The sequence below is a fragment of the Abramis brama genome (genome assembly GCF_963993115.1).
Source record: "Abramis brama genome assembly, chromosome: 2".
NCBI classification, from domain to species: domain Eukaryota; kingdom Metazoa; phylum Chordata; class Actinopteri; order Cypriniformes; family Leuciscidae; genus Abramis; species Abramis brama.
The window spans coordinates 66,466,832-66,487,519 of record NC_139964.1 but is presented as its reverse complement, the minus strand read 5'-3'; the positions used below and the strand labels follow the sequence as shown (position 1 = coordinate 66,487,519).

The window sequence follows — 20,688 nt, the reverse complement described above, 5'->3', positions numbered from 1 at the left end:
TTGCATGTGGGAAACCACAAACACACTGTTCATTAGTAGCATTCTGCTCTGGTGGACCCGTTTTCTCACACACATCCTCTTTCACTTTTTTGCTTTTAGCTGCTAATTCATTCTGCATTTTCTTTCGTTCTCTCCTGTCTGCTTCCTCAATCCAACAACCCACAGTCTGCTCACATTCTTTGCACACATGACGAACACAGCCGCAACAACCCTGTCTCTTTTCACTGCTCTTTTCAACTGACCCTTTTACCACATTCAATCTTATTTTGCTCCGTGTTCCCTCTTCGGGATAATCATGATATTTGATCAGCTTTTGTATGTCCAGCATACATTTATGTCCGTCATTTTTTTTCATTAAACATATCAGAAAACAGAAAACTGGTGTATAAAAATGATCGAGCTTACTGTGAGATGACCCCATACTGGCTGATTCTACTGTAGCGACAATGCCTGACATGCGGTCACATGCTGTTCCAATTAGTAAATCCTTGTCTCCAAACACATCCTTCGTTGTCTTTTCAGACAACGGGTCTGTCCATGGCGTCGCTAAGTCTGCCATGAACAGTCAAAATTGCAATCTGTTGTTCCCCAGAGGGACATTTTAGTCACCAAAGGAACCCTGTTCTGGACAATCCGTTCTAAAACCCCCATGTCAGCATGGACTCCCTGTGACTTTACAACCTCATGACCCACACACACACACACACACACACACACACACACACACACACAAAACCTCCTTTGAGTACAATTTCATGTAGAAATATGGCTCTTGAGTGTATACCTTCCGATATGTATGTGTGTGATTAGCTTTGCTTTATAATAGAAGTGTGGTTTGCGTATAGGTTTGAATTCTAAATGTTCACTGAAAGAAGTTTCATCAATAGTGTCTTGTGGTAACCCTACCTCAGACCATAACACCTTACGACCCAAGAAAGCAGACATTCCAGAATTACACACACACACACACTCTGGACTTTGAAACAGATATTCCCCCACATAACAAGCCACTAAAATGTTGATATGTATTCCTATGTTTCTCAAAGTGTCGTCACTTGCCATAACGGAAACACTGACAACTTTATTGTGTGTTTAATCAAACTTTATTTGTGTGTAATTATGCATATAAATGTAACGTTATGTTTCCCCAATCTTTACCTGTCATAATTGATATCTCTGTAATCCTCTCCATCTAACGGAGTCGAATCTTGACTGCAAAGTACAATAATATGCATTTGTTACAGGAAATATCATATTTCTAAGTATGAATCCTTTCCCTCATAAGACATATGGTACAAGGGGGCGTGTTTTTCTTCACACAAAGAAGACTTCTTCCCGCTACAGATCAGAAGATTTGATTGGCTGTTGTCACCGAAAATAGGGCGTAAACAGATGTCTTTAAAAAGCAAGAGACCCTGTTTTCTCGCTCTCTTCTCTTCTCCGGTCGCTCTCATCCCTGACCTCTCTCCTCTCTCATCGATCCCACTTTCTCGCTTCTCCGGTCTCCTCCTCCTTCTCCACATGCAGCGCTGCTCCGGTTGGACAGGCCTCGCCTTGGCCTCTGGGACACATGGCCCGCGTCATGTAAAAGCCTGCCGTCTTTGCAACCAAGATTTGCAACCTCTCCCGTCCCGGGAGATGAACTTTCTCGGTAACATTACAGTCAGTAAGCCTTTTAAACTTCGCGGCACTGGAAGACCCAGCAGAAACAGGACACGTCCGCGCTGTCCGCTTCCTGCCTCAGCCTCACCAGAAAGAGCACAGAATTCTGCAAGTATATTGAGTTGATAAAAGCTGTTTTCCCGGTGTCTCGTGAATCTAGGTTTCTGTATGTAATAATTACTAGCTTTTCTTTCTTTCTTTCTTCCTTTCTTTCTTTCATTTCATGTTATCCTGATCACGTATTTTCTTTGTTTGGTTAAATGTGTGTTTGTTTTATTGTTTGTATTTTTACGTACGTTTGTATTTGTAGCTCATATAATCTTTAGTTTTACATGTATTAAAATCCATATATCCTTTTAACTGTCTCTGTATTTGAAAGCCCACTTTTATAAAGTCAATGAGACAAAAGATCTTGCTACAAGCTCGATATAGACTACATGGAGTAGTTTTAATTAATAAACTCAGAAAGTTTGATGTCCGTGGCCAGAAGATCAAACTTTCGTGGAGTTTGTAAAGAGATACCCCTTTTTAACTGTGATAATCTCACCTTTATTCGCTGGACGAATAACGGTCAGACCAGTTACAGAACAAGGTAATCTCTATAAATGATCAAATAAATGTACATGCGACTTATGAATTATGACCATGAGTCATAATTATTAATATTTCCAAAATTCCCTATATTCTTGAGCTAATTCAAATTAACCCAGAGTCGTAATTCGTTACACTACTTTCCATGGATTTTTCGACACGCGTCTTACTAATCTGTCAGACGTCTCAGACAGATACAATTTTTTAACCCAAAATCGGCCAGGTCTGCACTTTCCAGTGCCCTGTAATTATGGCTTACTCAAAATCTTTCCGTGAGCACTTTCCAGCGTTCGATTGATTCCGGTTCACCCAATTAATCAGGTGTGGCTCTGCTGTCCACTTTTACTAGTACTTTTAATAGTTTAGTAATAATAGCTAATAGTTTGGAACAACATGAGGGTGAGTATTTGACCGAATGTTCATTTTTATAAAACTCTTTCTTTAATGACACTAAACTACCATCAAAATATGGATTTTAGTCAATGAAAACCATTTTAAGAAAGTCCCATATACTATCGTTCAGTCTCATTCCATTGGTCGGTACGGCTCTTGATTCCTCTTGGTTCGGTGCTGTATGTTCCTCGGCCGAGGTAAGCAAGGCGGATCGTCCTTGTCCTGAGGTGGTGGTGGGGGGGTGGGGGGTGTGTGTGTGGGGGGGGTGGTCGAGCATGGATCTGGGCTTTGGGTTGAGTCTGGGTTCGAGGCGGGGTTTGCGGAGATGGGCTGCAGGGCATGGGGTCTTCTTACAGGATGGGGGCCGCCGGTTGCTCTCTAGTGGTCTGTTTGGAGTTGTTTGTACTGGTATGACATGGGGTAAGTTCTGATAGCCTGAACTCCTTTTTATCTGGAAAATATAAACAGAGTGTTTAGTAATCTGGTAAGTTTGCGTGCACTGGGAATTATATTTTCTCAAATTAATACCAAGTAATGCTAAATCTACATACAGTAGACAGTGAATATGATAAATTTGATGATCAGCTTTTCTACTCATTTTTGAAAGTGTGGATTCTTAGAAAATGTCTCGGGGTTACTTGATTGCGCTTTGGGAACACCTTTGTGTGTGACCGGTTGTGAAGCATGTGTGCAAACATGCCAAGGAACTTGGCCTCAGATAACATCTGACGATGACGTCACTGGAATTGGCATATAGCATTAGCTCCTTAGCCTGAGCTAGGCTAGGCGGGCGTGGTTTCAGCAACCAGGCACCTCAGCTCTCCACCCATGTCCCAGATTTTTTACAGTCTAAGGTTGTAACTTTGCCACCACCTCGAGTAGTTCCTCCTGCGCTTTATCATCATGGGAGGAATGCTCGGAGGCGGCACCAGCAACAAGTTATGTAGAGTCCTCTGCCTGATCCGAAGAAGCCCCGGGCCGCTTCGGAATCAGGCAAAAGGAAATCCCGATCTGGAGAGAGAGCAAGAGAACGGAACAGACCCGTCTCTCGCTCCTCAGCTCGACTCGCAAACTTTAATGGAGAAAAACGCACAGTGCTCGCCAGGGGCGGCTGGCAAATAGAGGGCGCTAGGGCGCCGCCCCCCCATGAGTCAGACCACAGTTTATGAGCCACACTCATTAAATAAGTAAATACATACATAAATCATACATACAAATTGTCAGTATTTGTGTGTTTGAGATATTAAATACATCCAGTATATGTGAAAAATATCATAGAAATTCAAAATATCTGCTTTTTCTACACATCCCCCACGTCTCATCAGCTCTGGGGCACTGGGAGAAAGCGCCCCAGGAAGGCGGGTCTGTGAAGCAGCTTAGCCAATTGCTGATTTAAGATATACATGTTTGACATAAACTGTAGCCAATCAGCGAGCTCAAATCTAGTCAGCTATGGGCGCTTCTGTTTAGCGCCCCAAGCTGCGCGTGCCCGAGCCGAGCACATCTCTATCAGACAGCGATCTATCGGCCTGGGGTGCGTTTCCCGAAAGCATCGTTGGCCAACTATGGTCGCAAGTTCCGTCGTTACCAATAGAGTTCAATGGACATTGCGATGAACTTGCGACCATAGTTGGCCAACGATGCTTTCGGGAAAGGCACCCCTGGCTAGCTGGATGCGGTCATGCTAATGCCTTGTTATGCTTTCCGTGATTACTTTTTAAAACAACAGCGACAGATCCAGCATGGACAGTTACCGGAGTGAGGGACCTGTCTGAGAAAGTAACTAAACTGTTTGAGTTAAATTTCAGATGCAAATGGAAAGTTTGTGCAGTTTGTTTGTTTTTGTGTAAGAATGCCTCAGTCTTGTAATATGGCATTAAATAATTACTGACGTTTTGACAGAGCACTGGTATCATGCAGTTTGTGTTAAATTGTGTTTGGGTGGTTAATACTAATAATTATTTGTAATACTATTATTATTATTTTTCGGTTTAAAAAGATATGTAAAGGCAGTGGTTCTCAAACTGGGTTTGTGGTGGTTCTCAAACCGTGAGGTGACAGAAGGGGGTGCGGGAACAAAATGCTGAATTTTGCCGTTCCTTTAATACTACCTCATCTTAAAATACGATTTAAACAGCGATTTAAACTCTCAGGTTAAATGCTGTAAATACATGAAATCCGATCAAATTACCTCATCTTTTGCGGTCAAAACTGTCTGCGTTTAAGCAGCGTGTATAGGCTATATGACAGGTCTTGAGCAGATTGCTGCCTCAGCAAATCGCGCTATACTGCCGTTCTCGACAATGTTTGTAAAAGTAGGGATTTAGCACTTACTAGCATGAAGAACAAATATAGACACAGGCTGTGCATGGAGATCGATATAAAGAATCAAACTCTCTTCGATACAAAGACATAGGGGAGCGCGGGGCACAACCTAACGCGGGGTTAGTTGTAACACGCTTGTTTTAAATACTTCCGCACATGCTTGGATGACGGAACTTTGTTTATTTACTAGTTGCCATATCAACACTATATAGAAAAAAAAAATCCGCCAAAATTAGTTTTTTTTGGAAGATATCCATAGACATTTATTAAACCATAGCAAAAGTAAATTTCTTACTTAAGTTAATTTTTCATCTCTATTTTTTGTGTTTATTTAAAATAAGACAAATCTGATATTATTTTAATCTCCAAGATGTTATTTAACAGTTGAGATAGTTATTTAATGCTTCGCTAACTAGCAGAAGACACCAGCAGGGTTTAAATCCCAGTTGTGCAGGCGGGGGCATGTTGTAACACTGCGTTACAATGTGCCCCTATTAGAAATATGCTATTATATTCTATACTTTTATTAATTTTATTGAGAAAACGTGAGAAAAAGGTGAATAAAGACTGAGAGTCAATGTTCAGAAATTACTAATTATTTATTTGTTTTGAACTATGTTGTATAGCTGTGTTTTCATGTGTTCGTAGTCAAAACTCAAAAATGAGTTTCTATTTAATTATTAAAAATTGCCATTATTTTATATGAAAAAGTTTTTTAATTGTATTTTATTTAGAAAATATTTTAGTTTGTTTTGTATATATTTTTTATTAGATCAGATAACATTTTAAGCTGTCATATGTCATGTTACAATGTGCCCCACACATGTTACAATGTACCCCACCTATGGGGCATGTTGTCACATTTCACTTCCATTCTTTCGGGGTATATCAAGAAAAAAGTATATACTGTATTAATAAAACAAAAACACATAATTGTACTAGACATGTGGGAAATTAATGTGGGAAAAAATAAATACTCTGAACCATAAGTAGATTTACACAAACTGAGAAAGTCAAAAAGCGTTAGGTTGTGCCCCGCTCTCCCCTACCCTGTGCGAGTTCCTGTGTTTAATGTTGATCACATTATATGAAGATCCACACGATTGCAAATGTCACATTGATTTTATACAACAGTTCAACAAACGAAATATTAATATTAAGTGATGTTCATTTTCAACACAGTTGTCAGTATTTTTACAATAAAATAATAGCTCCAAGTAACGAAAGCCACAGCAGAACTGCAGCACACAGCGGTGTTTGTGAACGAATCTGCGGCTTTGAACGAATCATTAGAGTCAATGATTCAATGATTAATTCACAAATACAGCCACTTGCTTCATTTCTGAATGATTCAATGACTCACCACCTACTGGCGTTTTTAATTTAATATTTAAAAGCATCATTTCGTTTTTACCATCATTGCATATTTATCTATTTAACTTTTTTTTTTTTTTAAGCATTATTTATGTTATAAAGGTATTTGTAAAGGCAAAAATGCAGTTGAAAAAATCGATTTAAGGGGGCAAATATTGTCCCTTACTGAAAAAGGTGTGACTGAAGAGTGGGTACGCAGAAGGATATTAAAGCCTCTTGGGGTACAACTCTAAAAAGTTTGAGAACCACTGGGACTGGGTTAAGGAATAGAACAAAATAAACATCAAAGCACAATACACATACCAAGGGCAGAAAGTAGGCCTAATAGCCTATTCCCATGGTTTGAATATGACACAGCCCCACCTAAGATATTTTTCACCAGCCGCCACTGGTGCTCGCACGTGTCATGCTCTTTCCCCATACACTCAAAGCAGAACTCATGTATATCATTAACAGCGATGCGCCGTAAACAGGGAGGCACGCATCTCCTGATTGTTTGCGACATGATGTTCTCTTTTTTTCTCTCTTTCTCACACTGAGAAATTTTCTCCACACTGACAACTGGAATTCCAACTCCCAAAGTGGACAGGACAGATAGTGTAGCACACACACACACACACACACACACACACACACACACACACACACACACACACACACACACACACACACACACACACACAATGCGGTCTCTGAAGACAAAGAAACCTGGAACATTCAGATATGTTTAATTTTATTTAAATGACTGTATTTAAGAGTTGGCATTGAAATACGTTGATGATTGTGCCGGGAACTTTTCAAGCTCAACAAGGACAACTACAGCTTCAGTTTGATCTTTTGTTGAAAACGCAAATGCTCATTGATTTATTTAGAGGCGATGGAGACGTTGCTAACCTTGTTGGTGCTTCATACGTTGCCAACAGCTTCGATACGCACAGATGATGAGAACACAGATCAGCAGAAGCAGAAGAGCTCCTCCGCCGGCTACAATGATTACCATGACCCAGAAATCAAAGCCAAAGAGTTTACCAAAACCTGGACCTGAACCTGTAAGACATGGACCACATGAAATCAATAACAGACAAGTGGATCATTAAAAAAACATCTATTTTAAGCTGCTTAAAATCCTACAATCCGCATCATGGGTAATACTGAAAGATCCAACATTATTTCATGAATTAATTAATGATGAAAGCACATTCAAAGGCATTGTCTGGAGTCTGTTTGATTATTGCTCAGGCTAGACACTAGAGATCTCAAGTGATAGTGTTTAGGGATGCACTAGAGACCTTATTCCCGAGTGATAGTGTTCAAACAGGTCGAGACGTGGGCCGACTCAAACAGGTATTGAAGAAAACTTAGCAGAGTTTAAATTCATTAAGTTAAACCGTAATCTACAGTATGGAATCTACAGTACGACCCAATACAGTACCAAGTTAACCTTATCTGGGTTGTATTTTCTCTTACTTCGCATAGTCTTTTTCCTTGTAAAGATGAGGGAATGTCAAGCATGTTGGCAAAATTAAATGCCATTGATTCTGAATGAACACAAACTTCGACATCAACATAAAGGAAACATATTTTTTTTTTTTTTTTATTAATTGTATCTGTTAACTTTTTTTGGTGACTACATAATTCCCAGACTTGTGTCATTTCATAGTTTCCATGAATTTGATGTTGAATAAAGAACACTATTAAGCGTTTGTGCTGCCTTAATTTTAAGTTATATTCAACTTGAATTGTGAAACTGTATTAAGTGACAGCTTGGATATTTGAGTTATCTCAGCAAGTTCATTCTAGGGAAGTTATTCTAATGCTAAATTTTAAGTTGTGAAAGCTAATTGTGAATAAATAAGTGTGTCCACACTTTTGACCTATATTCAGTTAGTTCACAGTTTACCACCATTTTGCGGTTAAGCACCAAAATACGGTTATTTTACTGTCATAGATTCATGATTGAAAGGTCAGCAGCAAAAACAGGAAATGGCCCAGAAACCAGTTCATATACTTCATGAGACTAAAGTGAAACCGCGAAAAGTCACACACACAGTTTACAGACATGATTATTTTTAACATCAATATTTAATTTCAGATATGTTCAAAACTCTTAAAGGTCATGATTTAGATGTTTTATCTTGTCTTTGAGACAACGCACACATTTTATTATTTTAAAAGATGAAGATTAAGTAATTATAGCATAAAATCAGAACATTAAGAATAAAAAGCATGTGAAATGAGAAATACTTACATGACACTGTAACACTCTCACTTTTGTTGTTGCTGACAGGATTGTGTGCCTCGCATGAGTACAGTTTATTCTCCTGTGCTTGAGTAGATGACAAGAACACTTGAGGGTTTTTTTCATTCTGGATAATTTTGTCTTCTTTATACCAGGATAGAGTCAGATCTTCTCTTTCTCCGATGACACAGGTGAGAGTCGCATTCCCATCTTTTGTGCAGCTGAACTTCACAGCAGGTTTTGGGGCCTTTTCTGTAACAGAAAATTTCTTATTATTCCGTTTTATTTCCTAATACTGTAACTACTATAGAAATATACAGTCTGATTTTGTTATTATTATTGTGTTGGAAGGATAGAAATATTTGTCATCTTACCATATACTTTAATTTCCACTTCTCCTCTACCAAGCTCTTTACCATCAGCATGAAATGCGCTGAATGTATATTTGCCCGTGTCCTTCAGACTAACACTTGAAAATCTCAATGATCCATCTTCTTCCATAGATACACCTTCAGCTTGTTCTCTGATTTTCCCACCTTTCCAGCGAAGAATGACGCCGCGTGTGTCATGGATCCATCTAAACTCAGGAGGTTTCTCTTTGTTTCTTGTTGTCAGCTTAATGATGCAGGACGTTCCCACTAGTAGATCTTTTCCACATGTCTCTGTTGAGACTATAATAAATAAAATCAAAAGCATTTAATAAAACTCAACAGGGTTCAACTGCTCATGTTTGGTTCACTATGAGGAAAAAGCATAAAAACAGAGAATGAATAATTCTCAGGGTGAGTTTCTTTTTAAAAGTAAATTTCGGTTCAGACACTAACTTTAGACAACACAGTTCAATATTATATTCTTTCATCACACTGTACGGGGTAAGTTGTCACAAATGGGGATCTGCGTAAGACAGCCAAATAAATCAGAACTTAAACAGTAAAATTATTATAAAAACAGCTGAAAGGTAAAAGGTAACTTAAAAATACCAAACCATTGTTATGGCCAACAGAACTTAAAGTTGTGTAAAATTATAACACACATGCCCTGACCTGACATTTATATATCTATAAAGAAACCGTTCTGATTTAAAATCTGCCTTTGTTATATAGTGACAAAAAATAATATGATACTGAAACTTCACAAATTATTATAATTTAAGACTGTTTTGAACTAGATGTTTGAAACCAACAAATCAGTGCTTGATAAAACAAGACTCAAAATAGTTCCTGAAATACAGACTTTGTGCTGAACTATGAAAGTAAAAGGAGTTTCAGCAGCGATAGACAAAACATTTTGGGTCTCGAAAGAACATTTCAGTCAAAAGCTCTAAAGAAGCATTTCTTTCTTATTTCGAAGAACATTTTAATAATCTAAAGAGCCTTTTTCCACTTTCCATCATTTCCAAGATTCCATCGTTGTTAAAATCTTCTTCACAGAAACATAAAGTCAAATAAATAACCTTTATTGTAACTCTATAATTTGGCTACATATCTAAATGTTCGACTTTCTGTGTGTCTTTTATTAAAGACCGACACGAACAAACACTCATTGCAGCAGTTTGCATGTAAACGTCATTTAAAAGTGTCCAAAAACTACAGTATAAGCGAATTTGTTGCTTCATGGACATATTTTTCTTGATCTGACACTAAAAAATGCCCTTAACAAATTTTTCTAACAATTTAGATGTTAGACGAATTTTAGAGTTATTATAAAGCAGTATGCATTAAACAAATGTTAATATGGATTACTATTCTTAATTCTTCTACTTCAACCAAGTAGTTTATTTCTCAGGCTGGAAGACTGTCATTGGGGCGGATGAAATGGGAGACAACAAACATTAAACAAACTTTAAAACAAAATGAAGTCAGAACCTACCAGAGAGTGCAGCGAAGCCACAGAGGAATAAAAACAAGAGATTGTATTGGCAGCTCATTGCTCTTCTGAACACAGCAAATGTTCCAGAACCTTTTTCACAATCAACTGGAGGAAACAGAAAGAAATTCCTGCTTTGCGTTTAGAGAGTTGGCGGCTATAAAAGTTTTTAGGAAATCCAATAGTATCAGCAGAACCGCAGTTTCAGAATCAGAAGTGATGGGCGGGGCTTCATTTTCTTCTGTTAAATATAGGGTAAGCTGTTTTCACATGGATTTTGATCGGATGTCTACACTATTTAACAACAATAAATTTAAATAAAGTTCAAGTTCAAGTCCAAAACATTTATTTTTTCCCCAAGGGGCGATTAGTTTTGCTGCAGTAGCAAAGAAGTTAACATACAATACATGACAACAAAGCAACAACATCATAAAAAAATAAATAGGCCTACAAAAAAATAAAATACAAGATCAGTCACTTTTCTGTTCATATATGTATTATGTTTCACTTGTTCAGGCTTTGTATTAAATGGTTCTTTTTATTTTACATTAAATACGTCACATAGGCTAGGCTACTCGCTGTTTAAGGGACTGTTCGTTTTTTATTTAAGGGGCTAAAGGGGAGTTTTGAGATCTATTGTCAAAATAGACTTGACCCTCCCTTCACCAGCAATACATTTTTCTATGACCCTCCAAAATGATTGTGAAAAAAAGGCATGACCCTCCCAGATAATTTATTGATTAGCCTACTTCTGTACTGGTTTGCACTTGACTTGGCAAAGATGTCAGATAGCCATTGCTCTCTTTCAAACATTTGCTCGGTATCTCACTATGGGAAACGCCTCTGGGCGTGATAGACCTGGAAGCACCAATCACACCACGTCTGTCAGTTGACAGACCAATCACGACAGTGATGCGGGAGTCCGGCCTGCGGATTTTTTTTTTTTTGCAGGGTGGTAGCATAGACTGTAAAAAAAGATGGACGACGCCCCTTCGCTCTCTTCCATTGATGAGAACTGAAGCCGCCAGAGTCCCGATATGGCGCTGACATATTGTAACTTGAGTCTGCGCAGTAGCGATTTCGGGACCAGACCTGCGCAGTAGTGAGCAGGAAGTAAAGCCGTGAAATCAACTCTCCGCCCTCACTCTCGCAGGGAGAGTGGATTCTGCACACTTTTTTAAAAATTGATTGCAGTACGACAAGAGGCTTGTTAAAATAAAGTAAATACAATCTCCTCAGTCCTCCGAAGATCCCGAAAAAAATGTCCGTTGGTGCTTCAGTGACTACTTCGCTCAGAGAACCTGTCAATCACAGCTGTCAATCATGACGTTACACCACCGCATCACGTAACTAACTAAAAACCAACTTATTTTTGAAACAGACACTTGAACTTACATCAGCATGATAAAAACGACAGCAAATGAAAGAAACCACCTTTGGAAAAAAGATATTTGAAGTGTAATTTAATTGTTTAGTTGGTCTCACGTCCCATTGAATAACACGGGGAGGCGGGACTTATGACCTATACTAGGACCAGTCACCGGGGGGCGATCGAGACGTTTTGGCTTCACTTTTCATGGCTTGTGCGGCACGCTTGGGTGGTAGCGGAAGACTCATTAATATTCATAGAGAACTCATCCCTGATTGGCTCGCCGTTCTGAAGACTACTCCAATGTTCTGAGAAGCCATGGTAACCCCAAACAATGAGATATCAGATCGCTGTGACAAATAACTTAGATAGATGACGTGTCGAGAGGGATTGTGATTGACCTACATGATTAATGTTATTAATTTCATTGGATTAGCGATGACAATCACGAACGCAAATAAATGAGTCGTGTTGTTATCGACCAACACGATTCATTGTATTACAGTTTTTCTCAATTGCTAAAACACTAAAACCCATTGGCTGAACAAAGTTCTCAGTTGCCTGAACTCATTTAGCTAATTGTGCAGTCTGCTGTCAATACCTTAAACCATTTCACATGGTAAAACACAATTTGCAGATCTCACTTAGACAAAAAACGCTAAACACATTCTCATTCTCAAAACACATTCTGCACTCTAATGCACGTCATCCACACTGGTAAACACAAGAGGCAACAATCAAATACAAATAGAGAACACGTCATTGATTGACCACAACCTCTCAAAACTGATTTAACCTGTTTCAAAAGATGCCCAAAGACAAGAAAGCACACTGATCACATGTTCATTCCTTTGTTATCCCTTTTAGTATTGTATACGGTAGTACAGTGCATTGTAGGCTGTATACTGTACAATGAACACATTGTAAGGCCCTGAACATTGTGCTTTCCATTTGTTAACAGCACTGACTGCTCAATAGATTTTGACTGGTTGCAGTTTCATATCAACAAAGAACAAGAATTACAGTATCACAGAGACAAAAGACAAGTTTGTGAGATGCAGGGTACAATACTGTAAAAATAGAGGTAGCCTACACGGAGGAGGAAGAACACAAAAAATTGCAAAGAGCAAAGCAGAGTAGTAGTTTCAGATCAATTTTGAGCTACAATGATAGAACGTGTTTTCGTTCATGCTTGATAGTGTATATCATTTTGACCACTTTGTTTATGATTTGAGAGTTTGATTTTGAACACAGGTAAAACTGTTTTGAGGCAAAAGTTTCATTTTGCAAGAGGAGTCAGAGGTTTTGTAAATAGTGCTTGAAGATGATTTTGTCTTTAGTTTTCAGAAAAAGGAGCAAGGTTTCAGAAATTGTGTTTTAGCAATTGAGAAAAACTGTAACAGTGGGGACTTTGCCAAAGTCTTTTGGCCTTCATGAGCCAATGCAAAATAGAAAGTTCAAAATGGTCAGCTTGATTATTCTGTGGTCCCTGTAGTAGTAGACTGATATATTTATTTAGTCTATCTGAAGTTATTTCATTCTTGAGTTTGAGAAATGAGAAAATGTTTTTCATTTAATTGAGTCATCACTAGCCTGGTAAATAAGCAGAATATTGACCAAGTAGTTTATTTCTCAGGCTGGAAGACTGTCATTGGGGCGGATGAAATGGGAGACAACAAACATTAAACAAACTTTAAAACATTTATTCAGATATCCCATGCAATTAGGGCCTACTTCAGTCAGTGCACTATGTACCAATATGCAAATTACATTTTCTATAGATACACTTTAAACCTAATAGTAATATGTACTAAATAAAACTGAGTTTAACAGCACTCAAATATTACCGAAACTTGAAAGACTGAAACAGAACTCAAACTGAATGAATTATAGAACATTTCTAGATCACAGAATGCTAATTGTATAATTAAGTGATTAATTAAGTGATGATTGAGCATTAGTGATGAGCACCTGCTGTTAACAAGCAGAATCACTGAAGGAAAGAGAAACACAAGAACTACAACTGACTTCCAGCCACAGCACAATCAACTGGAGATAAAAGAAGACATTAAATATCTCAAGATCTCAGCAGAGGAGGATTAAACAACTCCATGAACAGCATTACCAGCATCACTTATTACTAACCACTTTGACTTTATTACTGCCATTCGTCTACAGAAGTTCTTATTAGAATTAACAAAGGTTTAGAAGTTGATGATTTAAGTTTCAATTAAGGTCACCATGATGGAGATCAGCGTTTGCTTTAGTTGGGCTCTTGACCCTTATCTTTTGCACTTAAGATTTTCTTTGGTTGCTATAATTGAGTGTTTATAGAACATATTTGTTATGGCACAAAAGGCAAGGAAAAGTCTGATCGGGTGTTGATGGCGAAGGACTGATGATAACAATCATCATTTAGTGACTTGATTCACTGATTTTATTCAGAGTCTGATCTCTGATTAAAAGGGCAACATATTAGTTTTACTCAAAACTGTGATTCTACAGCATAAGAGCTAGCCATGTTGTGGCCATCAGATAATATGAAGAATTTTACAAATAGTTGTGCACAAAAAGTTTCACAGAAAAGGTATTGCATTACTAAGACTCACACAGACATCAAGAATCAGCATATGAATCTCAACAATGGTGACCATTAAAAATGATTCATGCTGCAATGCATGCTGGGTACTAGCATAATACAAAACTTATCCATGGCTCCCAGCATGCATTGCGGTATGAATACTTTTTTAATGGTCACCATTTTTGAGATTCATATGCTGATTATTGATGTCTGTGTAAGTCAGCATAATACCTGAGAGGTTATTAAAATCTGATTGTCACAACAATGGGCCTTACAGCAAAATCAGTTCTATTATAATGAATAATACAAGCAGAGGTGGGAAATCCAGGGGCCAGTGAGTAGAAGTCCTTCCATATGTTTATTCCACCCATTAACTCAGTCAGCTGATTTCACTAATTAGTTCTCTCTCCTGTCTGAATTAGCAAATCCAGGTGATTGGAACACAATACTGAGGAGGACTTTTACTTTCTGAACCTGGACTTTACACCTCTGCATAGCAATGCCACACGTCAGCCAAGAGCAAAGAAACAAACCAGAACTGGACCTTATCGAAGCCACAAAAAAAAAAAAAAAAAAAATTAGTAATTTCAGCCACAGCCTCAGATGAAATCCACTGAAGAGAAAAGAAGACATTAAATCTGTGAAGATCTCAGCAGAGGAGGATTAAACAACTCCACACACAGCATTACCAGCTTCACTTATTACTAACCAGGGGTGCGTTTCCCGAAAGCATCGTTAGCCAACTATGGTCGCAAGTTTCCTCGTTACCAATAGAGTTCAATGGACATTGCGATGAACTTGCGACCATAGTTGGCTAACGATGCTTTCGGGAAACGCACCCCAGACTGACTTTATTTCTGTCAGACGTCTACAAAAGTTTTATTGAGAATTAACAGAGGATTAACTCTAATGTATTTCATATTTGGCTAGTTGGCTAACAATGCTTTCGGGAAACGCACCCCTGGTTAGTAATAAGTGAAGCTGGTAATGCTGTGTGTGGAGTTGTTTAATCCTCCTCTGCTGAGATCTTCACAGATTTAATGTCTTTTTTTCTCTTCAGTGGATTTCATCTGAGGCTGTGGCTGAAATTACTTTTTTTTTTTTTTTTTTTTTGTGGCTTCGATAAGGTCCAGTTCTGGTTTGTTTCTTTGCTCTTGGCTGACGTGTGGCATTGCTATGCAGAGGTGTAAAGTCCAGGTTCAGAAAGTAAAAGTCCTCCTCAGTATTGTGTTCCAATCACCTGGATTTACTAATTCAGACAGGAGAGAGAACTAATTAGTGAAATCAGCTGACTGAGTTCATGGGTGGAATAAACATATGGAAGGACTTCTACTCACTGGCCCCTGGATTTCCCACCTCTGAATACAAGTAATACATTACCTGTCTAATCAGAGATTAGGCTCTGGAAAAGATCAGAGAATCAAGTCACTAAATGATGAGTTTTATCATCTAAACACAACCACATGCTCATATTTTCTTCAGTTGTAGTTCTTTTGTTTCTCTTTCCTTCATTGATTTTGCTCGTTAACAGCAGGTGTTAATCACTAATGCTCAATAATCACTTAATTAATCACTTAATTTCTTGACTGCAATGTATATCTACTTTTAGTAAACGCAACTGAAATAATTGCAGAGTACTCATAACTATTGTTTTTTAAAATTAAAAGAATTAAGGCAATCGGTGTCCTCATATGTACTAAGTTAGCTTAACTTATTGAATTTTACTTTGTGTGTGACATTGTGAACTAACAGTAACTGCAAGTGCTCAGTTCATTTAAAGTTCGTCAAATTTAAACAAGAAAAAAAAAAGAAAAGAAAAAAAGAACTTTTCTATTTACTATGTTTTTTGGCAAGTGCAACACAGTCAGTGACACACTGCGATAGTCTATGTGGTGCCTGCCTTTTCAGAAGTGAATTGCCCCTTGCCCTTCCATAGCTGTGCTCTCGTCTTGAGCTTTTTGTTGGTCGCCCAGTAATGAGGGCACGTCTGCCTCCAAGTGGTGTTTTCCGACGAGCCCCTGCTGTCTGCTGCACTCAAATTTTCGTGCTCGTTTGCATGCCCCTTCTTGCCATCTTCCAAGCACCTGATCCGGCAGATGCACTTTGCCGGCCAAATGTGGCCAGTGCAGAGATTAGCTGGCTGTCGGTAGTCAGTCTGTCATAGGAGGCCAGCATCTTCTCCATTGGAGCCTTGTACAAGTCAGGCTCAGCCTGTAATTTTCGACAGCCCTCCATCATCCCCCTGACCCGAATTTCCAGCCTACTGACAATAGGCACAACAACATACATCAACAAGTATTGGTTAATGGTTACTAGTAACAAGTACATTTTTTGTGATGGTGTGTGTGTGTGTAAATGGTAGTAACTTCTGGTTTGTGTGTGTGTGTGTGTGTGTGTAGTAACTTCTTAAAGGATTAGTTCACCTCCAAAAAATGTTTTGCTGATAATTTACTCACCCCAATGTCTTTCTTTCTTCAGTCGAAAATAAATTAAGGCTTTTGAGGAAAACATTCCAGGATTTTTCTACACAGAATGGACTTCAATTGCAACCAGCTATTCAAATGTTCAAAGAAGGTTCAAATGTCGGTCACAATACAGCTTCAAAGTCTCTACACGATCCCGGTCGAGAAATAAGGGTCTTATCCAGCGAAATGAGCAGATGGGAGTTTTACTTACTCAAACATGTTCTGAGGGCAGAAAGGAAAATGATTGGTTTACAGCTTCAACCAATGAAACTGAAGCAAGGGCGGGGTTTAGACGTTTGAATTTGATGTGCGCTGCGGTCTGCGGAGGGATTCTTGAGGAATAGTCGGAATAAAAGACAGATGTTCGTGCGTGGGAGAACGCATTTATTGCAAGGTAAGTGAATTTACTACTATATTTTGTTACAATTCAACATCCTCTAACGTTTACTAAGATAATAAGCGAACATTTAAAATGCACAGAACTAATATCATCGTCTAAATATCGTATTGTATGCATTTTGATTTGACTGTTTCATCAGTCGACCAAAACAAAGCTGCTTATGGGGTAACTGGTGTAAAACATGCTTTTCCAATGCTACCTCGCTGTCTGTTAAATTGCTATGCGAGAACAGAACTCGTTCAAAATTTCCGCGATATTTCAACGCCGGTCAAAATGATACATCTCCCGCCTTAGCGCTTCTCTCAGGGCAGGAGCTCGATTCAAATAGCTGTTATTTTTAGTGTATTACGCGCTGCTCTCAGGGCAGGAGCTCGATTCAAATCGCTTTTAGTTTTAGTGTATTACGCACTGCTCTCAGGGCAGGAGTACTCAATAGATTAAAATCGCTGTTATTTTTAGTGTATTACGCGCTGCTCTCAGAGCAGGAGTACTCAATAGATTCAAATTGCTGTTATTTTTAGTGTATTACGCGCTGCTCTCAGGGCAGGAGTATAGATTCAAATCGCTGTTATTTCAGTGTATTGCACGCTGCTCTCAGGGCAGGAGTACTCAATAGATTCAAATTGCTGTTATTTTTAGTGTATTACGCGCTGCTCTCAGGGCAGGAGTATAGATTCAAATCGCTGTTATTTTTACGGGCTGCTCTCAGGGCAGGAGTACTCAATAGATTCAAATCGCTGTTATTTTAGTGTATTACGCGCTGCTCTCAGGGCAGGAGTACTCAATAGATTCAAATTGCTGTTATTTTTTGTTTATTACGCGCTGCTCTTAGGGCAGGGGTATAGATCAAATCGCTGTTATTTTAGTGTATTGCACGCTGCTCTCAGGGCAGGAGTACTCAATAGATTCAAATTGCTGTTATTTTAGTGTATTACGCGCTGCTCTCAGGGCAGGAGTATAGATTCAAATTGCTGTTATTTTCAGTGTATTACGTGCTGCTCTCAGAGCAGGAGTACTCAATAGATTCAAATTGCTGTTATTTTTAGTGTATTACGCGCTGCTCTCAGGGCAGGAGCTCGATTCAAATCGCTTTTATTTTTAGTGTATTACGCACTGCTCTCAGGGCAGGAGTACTCAATAGATTAAAATCGCTGTTATTTTTAGTGTATTACGCGCTGCTCTCAGGGCAGGAGTACTCAATAGATTCAAATTGCGGTTATTTTTAGTGCATTACGCGCTGCTCTCAGGGCAGGAGTATAGATTCAAATCGCTGTTATTTTAGTGTATTGCACGCTGCTCTCAGGACAGGAGTACTCAATAGATTCAAATTGCTTTTATTTTTACTGTATTACGCGCTGCTCTCAGGGCAGGAGTATAGATTCAAATCGCTGTTATTTTTACGCGCTGCTCTCAGGGCAGGAGTACTCAATAGATTCAAATCGCTGTTATTTTAGTGTATTATGCGCTGCTCTCAGGGCAGGAGTACTCAATAGATTCAAATTGCTGTTATTTTTTGTGTATTACGCGCTGCTCTTAGGGCAGGAGTATAGATTCAAATCGCTGTTATTTTCAGTGTATTATGCGCTGCTCTCAGAGCAGGAGTACTCAATAGATTCAAATTGCTGTTATTTTTAGTGTATAACGCGCTGCTCTCAGGGCAGGAGTACTCAATAGATTCAAATTGCTGTTATTTTTAGTGTATTACGCGCTGCTCTCAGGGCAGGAGTATAGATTCAAATCGCTGTTATTTTTAGTGTATTACGCGCTGCTCTCAGGGCAGGAGTACTCAATAGATTCAAATTGCTGTTATTTTTAGTGTATTACGCGCTGCTCTCAGGGCAGGAGTACTCAATAGATTCAAATTGCTGTTATTTTTAGTGTATTACGCGCTGCTCTCAGGGCAGGAGTATAGATTCAAATCGCTGTTATTTTAGTGTATTACGCGCTGCTCTCAGGGCAGGAGTACTCAACAGATTCAAATTGCTGTTATTTTTAGTGTATTACGCACTGCTCTTAGGGCAGGAGTACTCAATAGATTCAAATTGCTGTTATTTTAGTGTATTACGCGCTGCTCTCAGGGCAGGAGTACTCAATAGATTCAAATTGCTGTTATTTTTTGTGTATTACGCGCTGCTCTTAGGGCAGGAGTATAGATTCAAATCGCTGTTATTTTCAGTGTATTACGTGCTGCTCTCAGAGCAGGAGTACTCAATAGTACCCAAAACAAAGCTGCTTATGGGGTAACTGGTGTAAAACGTACTCGGTTACTAACGTAACCTCGGTTCTCTCTAGAAGAGGGAACGAGTACTGCGTTGAAAACGCTACGGGAAAAGTCTCTTTTCACGAAACACTGAAGCAAAAATTATCCTTTAATTTTTCATATATGTAAAACGCGTTGCGGCAGCAGCAGACAGCTGAAGCAAGACGGCTTGTCTGCTCATTGGCTGCTCTGCGGCAACTGCATAAGCCTATCGAGCGCAGGCTGATGCAACATCAGACCAATGAGGGCGCTTCGCGCCCTCCTCGCCACTTCCCGCCGAGACGGGCGTGGCTTACCTCTATAAAAGGAGCTCGAGAAGGCTGATTCACTTGATTTTGATCGCCGAAGCGAACCAGAGTGAACCAAACGCACGGCAAGGGAACGCAGTACTCGTTCCCTCTTCTAGAGAGAACCGAGGTTACGTTAGTAACCGAGTACGTTCTCTTACGAGAGTTCTCTCGTACTGCGTTGAAAACGCTACGGGAACCCCTTGCAAAACGCCGTGCGTGCTGGGATAAGAACACTGATCACCGGAAGCTATTTCAGGCATACAGTGCATAATCACCAGATAGACCCACACAGAGTCAGGGAATAAAGGGGGGGAGCCTTAATTCCCTATATTGTAGCGTCCGCAGGCTTAACATGACCTCACAGGGAGAGTCTAAAGACAGGAGGGGTTTCCTCCGTCCTTATATAGACATGTCCACAGACGCGAATATGACATCACATAGCCAGGGTAGGGAGCCTGCACTAATGTGGGAAAACGTGGGTCTTACACAGTTCTGCCCAGTATAGTCGGTAGCGCATTGCGCCTGTAATTAGATTACACCGACAAAAGCTTAGCCTGTAAGGCGGGAACCTCTAGGTTATAAAACCTGATAAATGTAGACGGAGAGGCCCAGCCTGCCGCCGTACATGTATCCTGTAAGGAAATCCCGCTGGACCAAGCCCACGAGGAGGCAACGCCTCTCGTAGAGTGCGCTCTGACTCCCAACGGGCATTGAATGCCCTTGGCAGTATAAGCCAGCGCTATGGCGTCAACTATCCATCTGGATAGACTTTGTTTCGAAACAGCCGTTCCTTTGGAACGTCCGCTGAACGAGACAAAGAGCTGCTCTGTCTGTCTAAAGGCAGCAGAGCGGGACATATAAGTTCTTAAAGCC

The 20,688-nt window shown here is 39.4% G+C and overlaps 1 protein-coding gene across 2 annotated transcripts; it reads right to left on the bottom strand.

Moving 5' to 3' along the window:
* Positions 1-1,086: 1,086 nt before the first annotated feature.
* On the bottom strand, positions 1,087-10,675 carry LOC311075277 (T-lymphocyte surface antigen Ly-9-like). 2 transcript variants are annotated; one of them, XM_084102549.1, is made up of 5 exons: positions 10,454-10,675; positions 8,959-9,255; positions 8,594-8,836; positions 7,240-7,392; positions 1,087-3,097 (listed from the first exon to the last, which is right to left on the bottom strand). In XM_084102549.1, exons 1-5 carry the CDS (start codon positions 10,509-10,511, stop codon positions 2,997-2,999), a joined length of 852 nt encoding a protein of 283 aa, XP_083958675.1. In that variant the 5' UTR covers positions 10,512-10,675; the 3' UTR covers positions 1,087-2,996. The 2 variants fall into 2 exon arrangements, with proteins under 2 accessions (XP_083958675.1, XP_083958674.1); XM_084102548.1 differs by having other exon boundaries at positions 1,093-3,097; positions 7,343-7,392; positions 10,454-10,650.
* Between the last annotated feature and the right edge of the window lie 10,013 nt (positions 10,676-20,688).